The 23,204-nt window shown below is 38.7% G+C and overlaps 1 protein-coding gene across 1 annotated transcript in view; it reads right to left on the bottom strand.

Annotated features, from left to right (window-relative positions):
* cyth4b (cytohesin 4b) overlaps positions 1 to 22,125 on the bottom strand; it is a 34,352-nt gene extending 12,227 nt beyond the window's left edge. Inside the window, exons 1-5 of the mRNA XM_079883024.1 lie at positions 22,092 to 22,125; positions 13,081 to 13,194; positions 11,943 to 12,016; positions 8,269 to 8,333; positions 7,808 to 7,874 (exon numbers count right to left, since the gene is read on the bottom strand). Coding sequence (XP_079739150.1) covers positions 7,808 to 7,874; positions 8,269 to 8,333; positions 11,943 to 12,016; positions 13,081 to 13,102 — 228 coding nt within the window. The 5' untranslated portion in view covers positions 13,103 to 13,194; positions 22,092 to 22,125. The remainder of the gene's footprint in view (positions 1 to 7,807; positions 7,875 to 8,268; positions 8,334 to 11,942; positions 12,017 to 13,080; positions 13,195 to 22,091) is intronic.
* Positions 22,126 to 23,204: the final 1,079 nt, after the last annotated feature.

Genomic DNA, 23,204 nt, shown 5'->3' with positions numbered 1-23,204 from the left:
TTTTTATGTTTTTATTATTTTTTTATTATATATTTTAATATATATTTAATAAATGTAACAATTTCACAGTTAATTTCAAAATTAAAGTAGAAACAACATTAAGACAGTATATTTTAAATATTTGTTTTTATGAATGAAGGCCAATATTACTGATATTAATACAGCTACTGATGTCTCAATGAAATAGACCCCCCCACCCCAATTCAACATTACAGTGTATTGAAAGCTATAACATTTTTTAAAACATTTATTACGCTTAAAGTGAAATTTAAGTGAACTTCAAACAATCCTCACATAAACCCATAATGTCTTGTTTACCTTAAATGTCCAACAGGAAGGAAATATACAGAAATTGAGTAGTTATCAAACAATCTGCGCTGCATAAATTAAATACAGATTAATTCTTATTAAAGCTACAAAAGTTATTTAGTCAAGAGCAGCGAAATGTTGAGAGACTTAGGCAAGGAGATAGCATTCCCCAGACTGGTCATACGATCCAAACAAGATCAGAAATCAATGGACTCGCTACAAGCCAAACCCACCAGAGTGATGGCAGATTGAGTGAAGCACTACGCCACACCACTGCTGTGTGAGATGCCTCAGCTTCATGCCCCCAAAGACTTGAGAAACAGAAACACTGTTACCACAGAGGAAGAATCACGGTTTATTCTCCACCACATGGTTCATCATAACGGCAAAAACTGTGGTGTTCAACCTGAGTGATAACCTCAACAACTGCCTCCTTGCAGGACCTGCACTACGCCCTTCCCTTTGGGGGGTTCTGATGCATTTCAGGGAGCACACTTTCGTGGTAAGCTCATTGGAGGATGTAGATGGAGACAGAGCCAAGTCCCCACAAAAGGGAAGGGCCCCACAAAAAAAAAAGAGACTGGTCATACGATCTAAACAAGATCAGAAATCAATGGACTCGCTACAAGCCAAAACCACCTGCACTAGGCCCTTCCCTTTCAGTGGTTCTGTTGAGGGACCATACTGTCGCGGTGAGTGGAGACATAAAAGGCATGTTTCATCAGATCTGCCTACTGCCTGAGAACAGAAACCTACTCGGCTTTCTCTGGCATGGCCTCGAAACAAATAAATCCCCTAACATTTCTTTTGGCATAGCTTGTGCCATATATGTATGCATTACACCATCATGCTTTGGAAAATACCAAGCAAAATGGCACCCTTAGATCTGCAGTCGAAAGGAACTTTTACGTAGATGCCTAAAGAGCGTAATGTTCCCAGATGAGACCAAGCAATTAGTGAATGTGTTGCGAGAACCTCTTGCCAGTGGTGGCTTTGAGATCCGTCAATGGGCTTGCAACATGCCAAATGTCATTGATCACCTACCTAAAGAGGCTCGTTCAGACAGCACTGAGCTTTGGCTGTCACATGACAAAGTCGAACCACAAGAATCCACCCTTGGATTGAGATGGAACTATGACTCGGACATCCTTGTATATAAACACGACCCAGTGCCAATAACCACAGCCCCTATGCAGCACATTTATAAGGTGACAGCAAGCCAGTATGATCCTCTGGGATTCATTCTCCCTTTCACCACCCGAGCAAAAATCCTGATCCTGCAGATGTGGAACAAACAAAGAGATGTTGCCAACAGACCTACTGAAAGCCTGGAACGAGCGGGAGAACGAGCTTCCCAGCCTTTCTGAAGTTACCCTTCCACGGTGCTATGTCTCAGTAGATATGGACCAACCCAATGTTAAGCGACAAATTCACATCTTTTGTGACGCCTTAGAACAAGCCTACGGATCTGTGTCATACATGAGGACAAAGAAGGCCAAATTCAGCTTGCATTGCATTCCCAGATCCAAAGTCGCCCCCAAACGGAAACAAACTATCCCTAGACTAGAGCTATGAGCAGCGGTTATTGGTGCTCAACTGGCAAAGCTGCTAGAAACCGAACCCACAATGGAAATAAGCCGAGTGGTCTTGTGGTCTGATTCCACCACAGTCCTTTCATGGATGAGTCTTGTAGCTTTAAAGGTGCTGTATGTAACTTTTTCACTCTACTAAAGCATAAAAATACCATAATATGTTTGCAGATATTTAGGAAACATGCTGAGTTTCTCTGAAAAACACTTCTACGGCTAGTTATTGTACTCTGAAATGTTTGGTGTGAGTGATCTCGCCCACTGCCAGTTCACCCAATAGTATTTCGACACCCCGGGATGCCAGTTTATGCCAAAGCACAGCGTATTGCAGCCAGCAAATTGGGTCAGAGATTGCAGATTCTACCCAACCTAAAAAGCCTATCTAAGAATCTCTATTATTGAGAGCATATTAAAACGCGGATAAATCAACTAATCAACTTGCAGTATGTAAGTCTCCTCGGCTTTCATTTTCAATTGCGCTCGTTCCTGTTGCGTGTCCTCACACTGGCAACCCGCGTGAGCATCAAGTCTGAGGAGGAGGGCGGGGGAAACAACCACTCTTACAGACTCCACCTTTAAAGTCTTTGGAGGGACTAGGATAGCAGAAATCCAAGACCTAGTGGATCAGCATGAATGGCGATCTGTAGATTCTCTCTGAAACCCTGCAGATGACCTCACAAGGGGTCACAGCCTAAAAGAGCTTGTGTCACCAAACAGATGGAGTCAAGGCCCACCGTTCTCACTACAGGCTGAATCAGAGTCGCCCACTATGCCAGTCCTAAAACCTCCTGAGGATGAAGTGGAGAAGAGAAAGAGTAGCCTGGAAATCCAGACCTAAATCTAAAACATTAATGGTCTGGCGTCGACTAATGAAACTCGGCCAGCTCGAGGGGCGGCACCAAGCATGCATTTGAAAATCTCACTGCACGCAATTGGATAACACTACGACCAATCACAACAAGCCCCATACGCTTAGCTCCCAGCGGAGCTCACTGGTAGATTAGACTCTCACCGTATCCGGTCGGCAAAACAGCAAAAACGTCCTTCTTGCAAAGGAAGGATTCGAGCGCCGTCTTCTGTTCCTCTTTTAGAGAAAAAGCCAAGTCTAACTCGTTCATTGTAGCGGCCAGTGTTGGTCAAGTTACTTGGAAAAAGTAATTAGTTACTGATTACTGATTACTTCTCCAAGAAAGTAATCCAGTTACTTTACTGATTACTTATTTTCAAAAGTAATTAGTTACTTTACTAGTTACTTTACTAGTTACTTTTCAAAAACATGATGCACGAAATGAATAAGCTATAAAGCCATAGACCTTTCTGCTTAATTCTATTCTTTCTGCATATTCCATCATCTAAAATTTAATCAAATGTAACATTCTTTTTTAAAACTTGTTTTATTAGTTTCAGTATTTTAACTTTACGCACATTGCATCAATGACTCACTCATTAATATGGTCGCCTGCCGCCTCCTACTGGCGGTTTATAAATATTATTTCTATGCACAAATAATATTTCTTATTTGTATATTCAAAAAATATTTTAAATAATCTCATTACATTATTTAATGCAGTTTATTTGATTGGTAACAGACCTTTAGCATGTTATTATTCTATTGTAATTTATTGATCAAATTTAAGAATTTTAAATGAAAGATGAAGCAAACGATTAGGGAAAAATGCCCTTTATAAAGGTTAAAATATCATAAATATGCCGATTTATATATGTTAAAGCTGACTGAAATGATGAGAATACTGATTCGGAATAAATTATATTTACAACACACACACACACAAAAAAAAAAAAAAAAGTCCTGTTCTAACAAATGTTTTTACTCATGAAGGACAAATGCAAAGGCTTAAATGTTGAGCCCTGGTAATTTTTTTTAATTATTATTCATTTATTTACCCATAAACCTGTCTTTAGGAAGCCATAAGTTACAGTGGCAAGAATAACTTTGTGAAACCTTTGGGGGTGGTGGACAGGGTTTAAATTAAGACAGGAGTTTGCCTTAATCTAGTTGATCATGCATTTCTTTTCTTTTATTCCACAGCTGATGTGTGCAGTTTTTTATTGCTTGCATTAAAATAATTTTCTCTTGTTTTGTTTTTTAATTGCAGTCTTTTTCTTCTGCCATTCATGCTTATCAGCTCCACGCAATCTTAAGCTTTTCTTGGTTCAGCTGCACACAGTCTGAAAAGGTTTTTTGGCAGTTTGCTAAAATAAAAGACCCATTCTAAGAGCTGTTGTCTTTTCTACCTTGGGAAATAACGTTAAACGAACAACTTAAAAAGGCATGACAAATCATGACATAAGACTGACATCACTCACAACGTACCAATGCATTATCCCTCATGAACAAATATAGGCCTAACGTGTTTGCACGTTCATACCAGTTTACCATTACGACATCATTCATGAATAAACATGACGTCTGAACACGGACAAACGGTGCGTGTTGAAGCGTCAAAATTCACGCGTTTCGTTTAAAGACTTTTGAACGCGATCGCTTGCCATAGTGTTTACCACTGACTTCGCGGCGCTCATGTCATTTGTCACTCATGAGTCACGGCTCACGTCGCGAGACAGTCTCGCAGTGTAACGCAGTAACGCAGCCTGCTTACGAGGAAGTAACAGTAATCTAATTGCTGCTTTTGCAATTGTAATCCCTTACTTTACTCGTTACTTGAAAAAAGCAGAAATTACTTCTAACGCGTTACTGCCCATCAGTGGTAGCGGCCAAAGCCGTTTCAAACAACTGGTGTTCATCCAGAGCCATCTTGCAATGTTTACTAATGACTTCGACGTCACAGCGCTGTCGTCATCTCGCCTCTGGCCCGCCTCTATCAGATAACCCGCTGTGATTGGTGCAGCTCAGATCGAGGGGCATATTTAATGAGCATCATTACTCGACGCCAGAGGAACTCGCTGAGCAAATTCAACTTGTGCTCTCGCGAGAACTCTGGATTACCAGGGTAGAGAAAGAGTGTATTCTACGGTGTCAACAGAGTATCAAAACCCTTGAACCCCAGTGAGTGCAGTACATGGAAAGACCTTGTTGAAGTCCAGCACAGTCAAAGTGAACCAAACCAATCCAGTCAAAACGCCTCATCTTCCAAAACATCCAACGTGACAGTTTCCCTAAGGAATATGAACGACTGAAAGCTGGTTAGCCTGTATCCACTATAAACCACCAACTCAGTTTATCCCCAGAGTCTGATGAAGCCGGTCAGCTTATACGGGTTGACTGAAGACTGTAGACTGAACACGTAATATGCGTGAGCATGACGTCAGCGTCTGCAGAGATTCACGATTTTGTTGTTTATACAGAGATTGTTTTCAAAAACTTGCACTTTGAAACCCATTTTCAAAAGTTTCAGGCACTCAAAACGCATAAAAGGTTTTACGTTTTTAGTTGAAAACGGTGTCGTGTAAACAGCCCATGAGACTTCACAAACCTCCCTTTTACAGCACTGACTGTTTTGGGCCCTTCCAAATTAAAATAGGACGAGTCTGTGAAAAGATGGGGTATAATATTCAAGTGTTTGAACACTCGATGTGTCCACATTGAGCTCCTCACATCTATAGACACCGATTCCTTCCTCATGGCTGTGAGGACATTTATTGCCGGGGCCGAGGCACCCCATCTGAACTGCATCTGAGAGAGAGTTAAGAGAAGCTTTAACTAACTGTAGCCCAGAGCTTCAACAACATCTTGCCAAACAAAAAATCAGTGATGTTAAGGAGATTTAACCAATCAGCGACTTATTGAAGACATCGGAAAGGCCACAGACAGTTAGCAAGTGGAGTTAAGAGAAGAAGCATGTGATTTCTGAAGGATCATGTGACCCTGAAGACTGGAGTAATGATGCTGAAACTCAGCTTTGATCACAGGAATAAATTACACTTTACTATATATTCACATAGAAAACAGCTGATTTACACTGGAATAATATTTCACAGTTTTTACTGTATTTCTGATCAAATATATGCAGGTTTGGTGAGCAGAAGAGACTCATTCAGAAACATTAAAACATCTCACCGACCCCAAACTTTTGAACGCAAGTGTACATGTGTGTGGTCTACAGTGTAGTTATAGGTTTGTGACTGTGTTTGTGGTGTTTATTAAACATCAAACATTCATGTGTCTCTCAGTCATCTCTTTCATCTCTTTCCATGCTCGTCGGCCTCGCATGCAGCAGCAAAACCACAAAGACTCAGAACGAGAAAACCAAAAGTATTTCAGGTGTTGACCTGAGCACTTCATCCTACACAACCTCCTGTCTGTTAATCTTCATCAGTCTCTCCATAGACGTAATGGTTATTATTATACTGTACAAACTGACCCCTAACCCTACCCGTCACACACACACACACACACACACACTACACCTAAACCTACCCTTACGAAAAAGAAGTATACTTCAAGTTCAATTTATGAAGTAATGTTCAAGTACATTTTTAAGTATAGATTATGAAGTATACTAATGTCAATATGTACTAGTAGTAAACTTGGGACTAAATTGGCCCACTTTTAGTATATAAAAGTATAATGTACTATAAGTGTAACAGTAGTAAACTTTAAGTGCACAACTAGTTTCTCATTTGTACTGCAAGTGAACTTATGGGTATACTAGTAGTTTACTATTTTAATACTTTGAAGTATACTCTCAGTAAACTACTAGTTTAGTAGTTTTATACTACAAGTTTTCTTTAAGTGAACTTAACATTATACTTATAGTTTACTATTTATATATAATTTTTGCACTTGCAGTAGGCCTATACTACTATGCTCAAATGTTATTTTTTATACTTGAAAAATACCTTTAACTCTACTTTAATTTTAAAAACATTTTATTAGCTTCATCCATCCTTTTTTATCAACACTTGAATGTCTGTAAGTTTCATAAAGAAAGGCAACATTTTAAACGAAAAAGTTGAGAAAATCTAATTTTTGTCAAAGACTACGCCTTAATCAGATTCAGAAACGATGATCTAACACAGATGGAGTAGATCGAGTCCGACACCCCTAAAGCTTCACAGTCGTTTTCTCTTCATGGGTTACGCTGGATAATGCAGTCAATGGTGGGAAAAAGTAGAATTAGAGTAAATTCCTATGCACACTACCAGTGGACTAGCCTACACAAAAATTCAGATACGCAGAATTAGAAACATACGTGTTTTATATCAATATTTTCAAACAATGTAAGTTTCATAAGACTGTGTATGAAAAACTATGTAAAAAGTATATTTAATAGGCTACTCAAAAGAGTTAACACAACTACAAGCCAAGTATACTTTGAATACTTAATCTCAATCAAAAGATTGAGTACAAGTATAGGCCACATATTCTTGGACTTTTCTCTCAGTATAAGTCAAGTACGCTTAAGTATATTTCTGAGAAGTACATAAAGTATATTTTTGAGAAGTATATAAAATGTAGACTGAAAGTATGCTTTCTTCTTTTTAGTTGAAAAGAACTATAGTAATAGAACACTTGAATAAACTTGTTTTTCGTAAGGGTACCATCACATAAAACTGCATTTTTATATTTTCAAAAAAACTCATTCTGTATGATTTACAAACTTTAGGTCCACAGTGACACGATTCTCCATGAGTGTGTGTGTGCATTCAAGGTTGAAGTCCCCACCGGGATAGAAACACACACACACACACACACACAGAGACATACTGTATATAGCACAAATGCAGTTTAAATTTGAATGTCTCCTTTTCAGTTCAGTGTTGAATAATGACATCAGTCTCTCCTACAGTGTGTGTGTGTGTGTGTGTGTGTGTGTGTGTGTGTGTGTCTGATCTGAGAGACTGACAGACGTTCCACTGCCCTCGTCATCAAGCGTCTCGTTAACATCATCATCATCATCATCATCACTGACTCCTCCAGATCTCACCTTTTTAGGATCCATGTTGAACTTCTTCTTGCCACTACTGAAGCGTTTCTCCCTCTCCAGCGTCTTACTACAAACAATTCACGCAAAACCACGTTCAGTTATATTACCAGCGTTTCATCGAAACTGAGACTAGAACTATTTTAAAAATATTAATATCAGATGAGAAAATTAAACTAAACAAAAAATGTAAAGGTCACCTTGACAACTAACTGATTTTATTTAACTTATAAATAAAAACTAAATCTGAAATAAATATAAAAAAACAATAAAATAATAAAAAACAATAAAAATTACACAACAAATACCGAAAATTTAACTAAAATGAAAATGAAAACTGAAAAAATATAAAAAAATTAAGGAAAATTTTATATATAAAATAATATCATTCAGAAATGAATAAATGCTATAATAGTACATAAATAAAGCTCTTTTCTCCGATCATCATTCATACATTCACTCACTTGTCTTCTGCTGACTTGAAATCCTGAATATCTGCCATCACATTTTCAATCTGGCTCTTCAGTTTCTGTGAGAAAAATGACAAACCTCTCGTCAGGTTTCTGAAGCTGCTTTCATAATGAAGACACATATTTGTTTTTCTTTTACAGTGTCTATTTTACACTTGTGAACGTGACGGAAGAATCACACCAGACACACACAAACACGACCACGAGTCCAGTGTGACACGAGAAAGAGGCTTTTAGGCTATTCTAGACCATTTCTTCTTTTTTTTAACACATTTTTTTTGTGTGTTTTTTGCTTTTCACGGAACAACAACGGAAAAAAGAAACCACTATGACAAAACAACAGAACATTTGAGGGAGACACATACACCACTGTTCAAAAGTTTGGGGTCAGTGAGATGTTTTAATGTTTTTAATGTTTTTAAAAGAAGTCTCTTCTGCTCACCAAGGCTGCATTTATTTGATGAAAAACAATTAAAAAAAACAGTAATATTGTGAAATATTATGACAATTTAAAATGACTGTTTTCTATGTGAATATACAGTAAAGTGTAATTTATTCCTGTGATCAAAGCTGAATTTTCAGCATCATTACTCCAGTCTTCAGTGTCACATGATCCTTCAGAAATCACTCTAATATGATGATTTGATGCTCAAGAAACATTTATGATTATTATAAGTGTTGAAAACAGTCATGTACAATTTTTTTTTTAAATTCTTTGATGAATAGAAAGTTCAAAAGAACAGTGTTTATTTGAAATAGAATATTTTCTAACATTATAAATGTCTTTACTGTCACTTTTGATCAGTTTAACTCATCCTTGATGAATAAAAGTATTGATTTATTTTATTTCTTTCCCCCAAAAATAAAATTAAAATTCTTACTGACCCCAAACTTTTGAAAGGTAGTGTTTAAAGTTACAAAAGCTTTAGATTTCAGATAAATGCTGTTCTTTTGAACTTTCTATTCATCATAGCATCATGAAATAAAACTGTAAATAACTGTTTTCAACATTGATAATAATCATAAATGTTTCTTGAGCATCAAATCATCATATTAGAGTGATTTCTGGAGGATCATGTGACACTGAAGACTGGAGTAATGATGCTGGAATCCAGCTTTGATCACAGGAATAAATTACAGTTTAAAATATATTAAAATAGAAAACAGTCATTTTAAATTGTCATAATACTTCAAAATATTACTGTTTTTTTAAATAGTTTTTCATCACATAAATGCAGCCTTGGTGAGCAGAAGAGACTTTTTTTAAAAACATTAAAAATCTCACTGACCCCAAACTTTTGAACGGTAGTGTATATAAAGACAGATTAGCATTTGACAGGTAATGTTGAGGCAGAATGCAAATTCATGCAAATTCAGAATAACCAAGAAAAAACGAATGCTTGTAACATTCAGGGAACGTTCAGAAATAATGTTTTTATTAAGGTAAAGTTATCAACATGTTCTGCGTATGATGGAAGAATCACACCAGACACACACAAACACGACCACGAGTCCAATATTACACCTGAAAGAGAGTCTTTTAGGCTATTCTGGACCATTTCTTCTTTTTTCACCACATTTTTTTTTTCACGGAACAACAACGGGAAAAAACCCACTGTGGCAAAACAGCAGAACATTTGAGGGACACATTAATACAAAGACAGATTATCATTTGACAGGAGATGCTGAAATTCAGGCCTACGAGTATAAGCTAAATACTAACGTTCAGGGAAGGTTCTCTCAAAGTTATGAACAAACATGCGTATTAAAACATTTGTTTAAAGTTCTCTGGTCTTTAATAATGTTCTCAAAACGTTAGAACAAAAACATTCGTCCATTGAACGTTTTTTCTTTTTTTTAAACGTTTTAGTTTGTCTAACATTTTTTTTAAACGTTCAGAGAACAATCCAAAGTAACGTTCTCATAATGTTTGAATATCCAAGAAAAAAACGTTTTTAAAACTGGACGTTTGTAACATTCAGAAATAACGTTTTCAATTTCCTTTTATTGTCATTGCACGTGTTATAGACTGAAACTATTAGCAAACCTTATTCTGCATCCACACCAAACGGCAACATTCTCATCTGAAAAATGAAGCCTACCCGGAAGTGCGAAAAACTGCAATACATCTAAAATCCGCTAGGGGCAGGTCCCAAAAGGGAGCAAATGTCCATAGCCCCCATGTTAAAATGTCCGTTTTCACAGCATAAATTCATGTTTTTACAGGTTGGTCCCATGGACTTTTATTGTATTTTTCGATAGGTTCCGAGTGCCTGACAACTGTGAGGGGGGTGAATTTATTCTAACTCGTTAGTTTAGATCGTATTTAGATCTAAAATGTATGCCAAATAAGGGCGTGGTTAACTTTGATTGACAGCTTGATTGACAGCTTAGGCTGCGCCGAGGAGAATGACAACATAAGAAGCGCCATTTTTATATACAGTTGAAATATAATACTACTGTTTCTGTATCATGAAATGTAGTTTTAAGAGTTTTTCAGGCGAGAATGTAGTTGTTTAATGCTCAAATCTGTGGTTTATTTATAAAGATTTATGAAAATTTGATCCAGGTTGTGAGATGCAGGCGATCACCGGGCGCTCGACGCTCATGTACCCTGCCTGGAACAGCCTTTCCTCGGCTAGTCGTTCTGAGGTTTGCCGCTGACTCTGGCGTCTCTGTAGTGGTTAAACATGAGATATAATTCGTCTTGTCTACATCTAACGGGCGATTTTTGGTCTCGTGAATCTATAATTTGTTCCCTGGCCAATCGTTTGGCTGAGGGGAAGTTTCATAACTTTATAAGCTATTTAACTTTACCGTTGTATGGTTAGACTAGAGCGCTGACTTTGACTGAATTGTTTGCTTTATTTGTATAGCTTCTTGTACCTTTTACTTATACTTTTATAATAGCTAATATTGATAAAACTGAAATTTAACAAAAAGAGACTGGGTTGAGTTTAATACAACGAAGATGATCTGTAATGTTGTTTACTGCAACATCTGTTGTTTAGTACAAATGCACATATTGCCTGGACCATATTAAAATGTTTAATATTTTTATATTATATTTAAAACGAAAAGAGGCAGGGTTAGTTTTATATTTCGTTTTGTTATAAATAGGCAAACGTTATATGCAGTGAATATAATCAATACGCGTTGCCTGAACCATATTTGTGTGGCTATAATGTTTAAGATTTCTTTAAATGAAAACGAAAAGAGTTAGTGTGGTGTTTTATAACATATTTCGTTTTATTGTTGCCTAAAATATACACAGAGATAACCGGAGTAGCAGAGCGAGCTGAGTGACGCGCACAGAATAACCGGACTCGCGTCCTCTACCCATATATGGATTGGCCAGAAGGTGGGCGGGGTTAGGATTTCCCAAGATTTTCCAAGATGGCGCCGCCCATACCCCCCATAAACGGCCTCAAAACCGTCTTCAGAAAGTCTATGGGTGACGTCACAGACGCTTTGTCCATATTTTTTACAGTCTATGATCCACACGTGACAACACAACTACATTTAAGACACAATATATATATAACACACTAATACAGAAACCTGACAGCTGCATGTGGAGATATTGCACACTGTTGTCACACACTGACCCTCACTGTTTTCATAACGTTGTGGGAACGTTAGAAGCATGTTGTGCAAGTGTTCCTCACCTCAATGTCCTCCAGCAGAACCTGCTTGTGCATCTTCAGCCGCTCGATCTCCATCTGCTCCTCCACCGTCAGATCTGAGAAAACACACACACACACGGTCAGTGTGTTGCTGCAGATTCAGAGAGAGATCTCACATGTAAAACACAAGTTACCAGGCCCAAAACACAGCAGTGTGTGTCTACAATAAACACTGAGAGGGATTAATGACCAGATTAGAGATGTCTGAAATCTCTCTTCTCGTGAAGACTTGAACAATACGCTTCACACTCGCCGGCTTCTGCTTTATGAAACAGGAAATCTGTTGTCATGGGGGCCGTTGGCTCCTGCGTGAGGGGCCTCTGAACATGTGTGTGTGTGTGTGTGTGTGTGTGTTTCACTTCAGACACAGCAGACAGACCACAGAAACGAGAGATTCAGACACACACTCAGAGCTGATCTGCATGATATCAAACCAGCACAAATAATAAAGATCAGTCATTTTAATATCAGAAAATAATCATCTGATCCTGGACTACAGATTTTCATTTCAATCCATCAGTTCTCTCGTGGTTATGAACAAACAACATTCCTGTAACATTATTAGAACGTTCATTCAAAGTTTTCTGGTCTTTAATATTGTTCTAAAACAATAGTAATCTTTTATTTCTCTGTCTTTATTGTCCAGTCGATATATTATCCCTACTGTGTGTGTAATATGTGCTAAATTGTGAATCAAAATAAATAAATAAATAAAACAATAGCACAAAAACTTTATGAAAAAAAAAAAATCTGAAATATTTTAGTTCATCAAACGTTTTTTAAATGTTACTACTTGTTTCATAACGTTCAGAGAACATTCAAAAGTAACGTTTCATAATGTTTGAAGAATGATATATTTCAGTAACCAAGAAAAAACATTTTTACAACATTTAAAAAACTGCAGTATAGTAAAAAAATAATATGTAGATAAATATACTTCCACCACCTCTAGTTGCTGGTGTTGTGCAGACACATAAAACACCACCACCAATATTCAAATTATTAATAAAACATTTGCAAGAACATCCTGCAATGGAAATCCAGCTTTTACCAATAGAACACTGAATGTGAATTAGACTGAAGATGGAGGGAGAGTTAGTTAAGGTTAAACGACTCTTACCTGTGTGACAACACTCGGTCATTGTGCAGTTTAACGCTGAACTCCTGTCTCATCAAAGCTGTGAGTTTAGAGTCAGACTTTCTTCATGTTTGCTGAGTTCCTCTATCAGCTGCCCTGCCCTGCAAACACCCGTTTCACACCAGAAGTCAAGAGTTTCCGCAGGAGGAGCACAGGACCTCACAACAACAACAACACAACACACACACACACACACACACACACACACACACAGAGGTGATGTGATCTGATGATGCCCTCTGCTGGTCATAATCACACTACAGTCCCCTGAAAATACTAACACTCACATGTGAAGCAGAAAGATTATGATGAATCTCACAAATAACATTATATTCATTATATTCATTAAAATGCGTGTTCTGTAGCTGTAAAGCACAGAGAAGTTCAACTCCAGCTATAAGAACGTTCTCTCAAGGTTATGAACAAACGTTCTTCCAGGGTGGGGCGATGTTGTGTTTTAGGAGTTGTCTATGTGTTATAAGATGTGTTTGCATGTACAGTATACGTAGATGGCATTTGCATGTATAGGAATGTTAAGTTTATTTGTGTATGCATGTGTACATATAGTTAATGACTGCAGAAGGAATTATAACTTATGTTCGTTTTTTGTTTGCATAATAAATACGGAGGGTCTTTGGATTTGATTTCTGTTAAGTTTAGAATGAATGATAATATATTTCTCCAATAAAAAATACAATAAAAAATACAAATAAATATAAATAAAGTACCGTTTATAGAACTGAGGGCTGCAACTGTCACGCATTCAGCGCGAGACTCACGCAACTTCACACGCTCTCACGCCACATCACATCCAGAAAAATCACGAAGAGGAAACTGACACCGACACACAGAGCAGTTTACTGTTGATATGAAACACATTTTCAGCTCTCATATTCTGTAAAACAAATACCGTTTTGGCGCTTGTAGATGTGACGTGACAGATCGCTATAGCGCCTCAGTTCAAGCACGTGACCCGATCTAGTAAATAATGATGAACCATTGGAAGATACAGTGCAACTAACCGAAATGTATATTCATCATACATAATATCGATCAATCGGTGTTTTTCAACCGCGGAAAGAGGTCCATAAAACAGCTGGAGAACAATATAACGATACATTTACCTTAGGAAAGCCATTTAATGGAGCTAGCACGTTAGTTAGAGAAATTAGCTATAGCGAGGAGTAGTTTGCTAAATATGTGCACTATTGTAAAGCCTATCAATAATGCACTTCAAGATGTCCAAACCAGTTTTCATTTCAATTCATTTTATTGACAACTATCACATAAATAGGCTTAAATGGTAGCAAGTTGATAAGTTAAAAAGGGTTCATACACAAGTAAATAAGTGCAGACGATCAATAGACTTGATTTCAGTAATTCAAAACAGTGACAAAGACTAGCTCCTGGAACAGAGCCAGAAAAACACCATTATTATTTGTGCAATAACATTCACAAACAAAGCATTTAAAAAAACAACATTCCTCACAAAAAAACGCACATTACTTAAAACAACCATACACTTCAACCATACATCACGTACCTGGGTACAGCTTACAACAACTGTTTTCCAAACCAGGAACAAACCATCATCATTACAACCTGCACAATATTTAAATACACATGATTGCCATGCATTTAAAAACAATTACATCAAGCATGATGAGAGTTTAATTTACCTCCAAGAATGAAAATCAATGCCGCCTATCTGGCGTTGTCTCTTGCAACAGTTACAGCTTACAACAACTGTTTTGCAATTTAGGCACATACTCACAGTCTGCACAACATATTTGAATACTCATTATTGTACAAAATATCGCATTAAAAACACAAATATATCAAACATGATCAATGAAAGTTTGATTTACCTCAATGAAATCTCAGCAGCCTATCTGGCGTTGTCTATTCAGCGTGCGCGCCGCCATGACCACTGAACTAACGCTGCTTCATTCATAAAGGGGACATCAGACCGGAAACTACCGTATTCACCCTACCACACAGGACTACCGTAAATACTACAGTGGTTACAGCTATCACCTTATCACATTCACCCCCCCTACCACGGATCATTGTCCCAATGATCTTTCGATTAATTTTATTAACCACCTGTAGGCCTACGAGAAAAAAATAAAAAAATAAAAATAAATCACACAATGTCCTTTTATGAGAAATTATCTACTCTATGAGCCCAGCGTCTTCATTCAACACAACCGATCTAGGTAAATTAAATGGGTTAGAATGGCTCCCCGCTGTTTTCCGACTAGAGCGCCGCAAATTAGCTGGAGGTGATTGAACCATTTCTAATATTTGAGAATCTTCCAAATCCTTTCGTTCCACAAATTCTTCATCGGATTCACTGGATAACACAGATTCAGATCTACTTCCCATCCCTGGCAATGATTCAATTGAGGTTTCCCCCCTAACAACCCATGCTTCCTCTGATTCACTATCAGAGACTAAATCATTATGGCTCTGGGCACCCTGATTGAATGACGCTACCATCCCTGGACCACATGGCCTCAACTCTGTTCGATGCACATTTTTAGGTGGGCACGATCCATCCAAAGGAACAATTGTATACACTGCTTTAGAGTCATCTGGCTGAGCAAGCACCTTAAAAGGTGTGGGCATCCACAAATCCTGAATCTTATGTCTTCCTGCAAAATTATGATTTTTACGATAAACCAGTTGGCCCACCTGTAAAGAACTTTGTAATGAAGGGGGACCAATCTGTCTCTTCCTAACTTCGGCAGCATGCTCCATCTGCCCCCTTGCTTTTTGATAAGCCTCTTTTAAACGCTCCTGATGCCCCACCACCCACTCATCAACTGTCTCTATAGCATCTGTCGGACCTACCCCAAACAAAATGTCAACCGGTAACTTCGGCGACTGCCCAAAAACCAAATAATATGGGCAATAGCCAGTGCTTGCATGTTCGGTTGTATTATAAGCAAAAACAACTTCTGGTAAATATTCTACCCATCTCCTTTTCTTGGATGGTGAGAGAGTCCTTAACAAATTATGCAGGGTTCGATTGAACCTCTCGCACTGGCCATTGCCCTGTGGGTGATAAGGGGTAGTTCGACTCCGCCCAATCCCATACATCTTACATAAATTTCGAACCACCTCTGCCTCAAAACATCTCCCCTGATCCGAATGAATTCGTTGGGGAACTCCATACTTATGAATCCACTCTCTAACAAGTGATTTTGTCACAGTCACTGCTTTTTGGTCCCTGGTAGGTACTGCAACCACAAATTTTGAGAACACGTCAGTGAGAATCAAGACATTCTCCTTACCATCACTGGAAGGCTCTAGAACTGTAAAATCCATGGCTACTATCTCAAATGGTCTTCTAGCCAACAAATTGCCCATTTCTGTTACTAACTTTGGGACTGGAGCTTTTGCTACAATACATCTCTCACATTGCCTACAGTAAGTTTCAATGTCTTGAAACATCCCTGGCCAATAACATCTAGCCCTGACCAGTTTAAACGTGCGCTCAATGCCCTGATGACCGTGTTGGTCATGTAATCCACGAAGGACTTCCTCCTTCATACTCTGAGGTAGTAGCACCTGTTTAATTTGGCCTTGCCTAGTATCAACAAATTGTCGATACAAAACCCCTTCCTCCTCTACCAACTTCTCCCATTGCCGCAGCAGTTCCAAGGTCTGACCATCTTCTTTAGCCTTTGCCAATCTGCCAGGTTTAACTTGCTGCCTCCAATACACCAGAAAACTTGCAATAAAGGGATCGGCCTGCTGTTGAGCTGCCCACACCTCAGGTGAAAACACAGGGAAACTATATGTAGTTGCTTGCTCATTAACAATCAATGTATGATCATTATCTTGAAGCTGATTGAATATGCCGCCTCCCAACACAGGTTCAGCGACCAACTGGGTCTGCCGTGACAATGCATCTGCACCAGCATTTTGGCGCCCTGGTCTATAATGAATTTCAAAGTCGAATCTAGCCAGCTCAGAAACCCATCTCTGCTCTATAGCTCCAAATTTGGCAGTCTGCAGATGACTTAACGGATTATTATCTGTAAATACCACAAATTTGTGACCTACCAAATAGTCACGAAACTTATCGGTGACTGCCCATTTTAGTGCTAACAGCTCTAACTTCATAGCACTATAATTCTCCATGTTCCGCTCAGATGGCCTCAACCCACGACTTGCATACGCAATCGGTCTTCTTCCACCCTCACCCTCTTGGGACAAAATTGCTCCCAAACCTTGATGACTAGCATCAATCTCTAAATAAAAGGGCTTTGTAAAGTTTGCATACCCAAGTACTGGAGCAGAAACTAACTTCTCTTTTAAAACCTGGAAAGCAGACTCACACTCAGAACCCCACAGTTCAAGAAGGGGCACTCTAGTGGTTTTTGCTCTACCTGCCTTTGGTGTAGCCAATGCTGCTAGGGCATGCAGGGGTGCTGCCAGTTGAGAAAAGTTTCTCACAAACCGCCTATAGTATCCTGCAAAACCCAAAAAGGATCTAAGTTCCATTACTGTACTTGGTCGAGGCCAACAGGCCACTGCCCGGGTCTTCTCAGGGTCTGTTGCAACCCCCTCAGCAGATATTACATGTCCAAGATAAGACACTTGCCGTTGAAACAGTGAACATTTACTCCATTTTACCTTTAAGCCACACTCCCGGAAACGTGAGAGCACTAACCTAAGACGACTTAGATGTTGTTCAAAAGATGACGAAAACACAACCACATCATCTAGATACAAAAGCAAGGACTGAAAATGTTGATCACCTAAAATCCTTTCCATTAGTCGCTGAAAAGTTCCGGGGGCGTTGCAAAGCCCGAACGGCATACGATTAAACTGGTACAGACCAAATGGAGTACAAAAAGCAGTCTTCTGTCTGTCTTTCTCAGCAACCTCTACTTGATTATAACCACTAGCGAGGTCCAAGGTTGAAAACCACTGGGCCCCGCTAAGGGCATCAAGCGATTCCTCTATCCTAGGGAGAGGATAAGCATCTTTTCTTGTCTTCAGATTTAACTGCCTATAGTCAACACACATACGCATATTGCCATCTTTTTTCTTGACAATAACCAAAGGTGATGAATAGGGACTACAACTCTCACTTATAATACCCTGCTCCAAAAGCTGTCTAATATGGTCCTTGACTTCTTCATATTGGCTTGGAGGGAGACGGCGATAACGCTGACGAACTGGAACATCATCAGTAACTGGTATCTCATGTTGTATAATTGCAGTACACCCTAAATCACTATCACTGGAAGCAAACACATCAGCATAATCATTCAGCAATGCTTTAACCTGAACTATCTGTTCACTTCCCAAAAAGGGACATTCAAAATTAAAATCAGATGAAAAAGTAGATGCAACCTCATGGCTAAAAACTACAGCCTCTTCTGAACATAATGAAATCTGAACCTCCCCTGGGCATACGCTTTGAAAAGAAATGGACTTTGAACCTCCTGCGACTACCTCAGCTACATGCAGGCGTGCTAGCCGTGTATGGGGGGCCAAACTGATATCTAAAGCACCTGCATTTACAATAGGAACAGCTAGCTGGCCACCCTGAACCCTTACTAAACCTGGAGACACAATAAGGGCCCCAGGTAAAACCCCTTCGTCCACCTCTAACCCCTCTACCAAAGCAATATAATCAGGATCATAAGTGTTCTGAAACCCTGTAGCAGGGACAAAACACATTGAACCTGCTGGTACTAATACAGGTAAGGGGGCCATCACTTTTGCAAAACCCTGATACACTTGAACACACCGTCCTGGTGGCATTACATTGAAAGAACCAGGAAAAATTTCATTGCAATCTTTTATTATGTTCATGCCCACCAACCCTGGAACAGTTTTTCTCTTCAATTTTGTTACAGGATCTGTTGGATCCTTCACCACTAGAACACCACGCTGTAGAAAGACCTTATCCATAATTTTAACATCGAGTTCTAAATAACCCAAGTATGGTATAGAAAGGCCATTCGCAGCCTTTAAAGTCAGCCATCCACATTCTTTTAGAGCACCCTCCCCTTTACACTCAAAATGTTCCCTAAAAAAACTCTCTGTTATAATAGTGACCATAGAACCTGTATCTATCATAGATGGGACACATACTCCTCCCATATACACGTCCATCACAGGAGTTGGCCCTGTAAGTGCATTATACACTTTTTCCCATGAAATGATAGAATCGTCTGAGCCCAACTGTTCCACTCCCGTAGTCTGGCTCTGAACTACAGGGGGAATTCGTTTCCCTGTTGCATATTAACAGAAACAGCTGTCCCCCTAGCCGACTCAGATGATGTTATTTGACGGACATTGTCACTAGCCGTATTCATATCTGAACAAAATCTTGCAATATGTCCTACTCCCTGACATCTAAAACAGATAGGTCTTCCTGTTGAATCATACCTGGGCTCCTGTCTTGGCCTACGTCCCCGTCTGCCCTCGGAAACTTGCATTCTTGCTACCTGCTTTGCAAGGCCCTCTAACTTGTCCTCCTGCTTCCTCATTGCCTCTTTAAGTTCAAGAAGAAGAGAATCAGTATTAACAGGGGTATTTGTTGTAGTAATACCAGAACATTCAACTGCTGCACCTTCTGTAACTAAACTGTAGGGGGCTCTATCAGGCACATGATCCTCTTCCCAAAACAGCATTGCTTCTCTGCGTAACGTTGAGAATTTTATATTTGAATCTTGTCTAATTAATCGTTTTAATTCTCTACGAAGTGAAGGATCTCTTACATTCTCTGCAAACTGACTTCTTATTGTCTCTTCCCCACACAACTCCACTCCTCCATTACAACGATTGATGTCTTCTGCCAGAGATAGCAGTGAATGAGAAAATTCCCGCAACCCCTCACCTGCCTTCTGTTTTCGGTCGAAAAAACGCTTTTGAGCAGCTGTCAGGGAATAAGGATGGCCATACGCCTCTTTCAAAACTTCTAGAATCAATGCAGGGCTCCTGCGTACCTCAGATGTATTATATCTTATCTCTTGTTTAGCTCCCCCCTCCAAATGATCATAAAGAAAAGCTGCTTGTTCTCTTTCTCTGTATTGCCGATAATTCATAGAGTTCCGCACTTCATCAGCCCAATCGTAATATGAAATAGTACCTGGGTCACCAGAAAACATTAACATCTTTTTATCTTTAGGCACATAAATCACTTCAACAGATGTTCTAACTCTACTTGTGGAGGTCGGGGAGGCAGCCGAATCAGCCAGGCCCACATCTGGAGGGGAATGTGGCGTTTCCAAAGTATCTGGTGTAACAGTTCGTTGCAACTGAGCAGTCAGTACTTCATTCTGTTGTTTAAGTTCATCCATTGCAGCTTTCTCCCTGACCAACCTTTCCCGCAATGCAGCAAGTTCTTGCTCCATCGTTTGGATGTCAGTCATACAGCAGCAACACTTTTTCTTAGGTCCCGGGCAGTTCTGCTGATGTTCCTTGTCTTTTGCTCCAATGACCTCAACTCCTTAGCCAATGTCACTGTTTTGAATCCTAAATGCACCTTATATCAACTCACTACCAAAAAAAAATAAAAATCCTGTCCGTGGACGCCAAACTGTAAAGCCTATCAATAATGCACTTCAAGATGTCCAAACCAGTTTTCATTTCAATTCATTTTATTGACAACTATCACATAAATAGGCTTAAATGGTAGCAAGTTGATAAGTTAAAAAGGGTTCATACACAAGTAAATAAGTGCAGACGATCAATAGACTTGATTTCAGTAATTCAAAACAGTGACAAAGACTAGCTCCTGGAACAGAGCCAGAAAAACACCATTATTATTTGTGCAATAACATTCACAAACAAAGCATTTAAAAAAACAACATTCCTCACAAAAAAACGCACATTACTTAAAACAACCATACACTTCAACCATACATCACGTACCTGGGTACAGCTTACAACAACTGTTTTCCAAACCAGGAACAAACCATCATCATTACAACCTGCACAATATTTAAATACACATGATTGCCATGCATTTAAAAACAATTACATCAAGCATGATGAGAGTTTAATTTACCTCCAAGAATGAAAATCAATGCCGCCTATCTGGCGTTGTCTCTTGCAACAGTTACAGCTTACAACAACTGTTTTGCAATTTAGGCACATACTCACAGTCTGCACAACATATTTGAATACTCATTATTGTACAAAATATCGCATTAAAAACACAAATATATCAAACATGATCAATGAAAGTTTGATTTACCTCAATGAAATCTCAGCAGCCTATCTGGCGTTGTCTATTCAGCGTGCGCGCCGCCATGACCACTGAACTAACGCTGCTTCATTCATAAAGGGGACATCAGACCGGAAACTACCGTATTCACCCTACCACACAGGACTACCGTAAATACTACAGTGGTTACAGCTATCACCTTATCACACTATATTACATATTTATTATATATTTACTTATATACCAGCACTTTGGTGCAACTCTGTTGCTTTTAAATGTGTTATACATTTTTATTTGACTTGACGATATCATTAAAATATAATAACGTTGTTATAATAATTAAAAAACGCGTTATATTTGATGCAGGGCTCATATGTTTACAGCATTAGGGGAGATATTTTTTTTCTTGAGAAAAAATAACATACCTTAATATTTATCCAAATGAATTGATATTGGAACAAGATCGTAATCAAATCACAAGAATTGAATTGAAATCGTGAAATTTGTGTCAAGCAATAATAAAAACAGTAGCCTACCATTGTACCATGTAAACATTGTAACATGGGTCACTAAACTTCATAAAACTCTGTTTAGTTACCAAATGTTTTGACAATCACAATAGCCTACACTTTGTACACAATACACTTTTTTTATATATATATCACCCAAATCCATTCTTAAAACACACATTCCCATTAGCTGGGAAGAAGCCTGTGCATATATTTTAAAGTTTTTGAAACTGCACACAAACGTTATGTGGAACTGATGAGTTTATTGTTGGACTGAGGTAAACTCCCCCTCTTCATTGATTGGCTAGAGGAGGAGCTGTCAATCTAGAACTAGTGGACCAATGCTGACGCTTAAGCCCGCCCTAATTTACATGAAACTGGAACTGCAACATTTGGAAAAGCAAGCGCAGAACGTGGAAAGAAACAACAACAAAAGAAGCTTACAAAAGAGTAAAATAAGAACAGAACGTGGAAAGAAGAGCGAAGAGAAAAACAGCTCAAGCACACAAAAGAGTAAAATAGCTGAAAATGTAAGAGAGCACAAAGTACAGAGTAATAAAACCAAGGAAAACATACTTTTTTTTAAAAGAAAACATGAACATAAGTATAAGTTTTGTGCAACATAAGTTGTAATGTGTTTAAAGATTTTTTTCATCTTGTTATTTTTTGATTCACGCTTATATTTTGATCCGTGGCCACATTATTCTGATTATTTTGCCTTCTTTTTTTTTCAGTTTGTGCAATATATTTTTTTCATGTGTATTTACATTTTTGATTCACGCTTATTATTTTTTGATCCGTGACCGCAAAGTACTTTTGACGGAATATTGATCCCGTATATTTGAATGTTTTTAAGATTGCACACAAACGTAATATGGAACTGATGAGTTTATTGTTGGACTGATTTCAGTAAAAGCCCAGAATAACCAGAGGAAATCTTCAGACCTCCTGTAGAGATGATATATGCTCATGCCCTTTCTAGTAGAAACATCAATATCTCAAAGCAACTAGTTCCAGTGAAAAGCATAAGATACTGCGAGAGACTGTGAAGCTCCTGCATGAGCTGCTCACTGACATCATGACCTACAGTTTCACACCACCGACGGAAGGAAAGTTGTGTGCATTGATCATGTGACACATGATGAAGAAGTGCTGTGACTCTAACCAGCCCAAACACACACACACACACACACACACACACACACTCCTCACGCCGTCGCCATGGCAACAGCTCACAGATGCAAGTGTGATCCGATCAAAACAGTAAATAACAAGCAGCATCTTCAGATTCATTAGAAGATCTATTTCCGGTTGAAAGTGAAGATGAAAGAGCGCTCCTCATGCTGCATGTGTGCTCAGTCTCCTGTCAATCACAAGTGTGTGTGTTCTACATCACC

This window comes from Squalius cephalus (assembly GCF_949319135.1).
Source record: "Squalius cephalus genome assembly, chromosome: 10".
In the NCBI taxonomy this organism is placed as follows: Eukaryota; Metazoa; Chordata; class Actinopteri; order Cypriniformes; family Leuciscidae; genus Squalius; species Squalius cephalus.
Note: the sequence above shows the minus strand (reverse complement) of the source record. Positions and strands in the feature narration are given on the sequence as shown.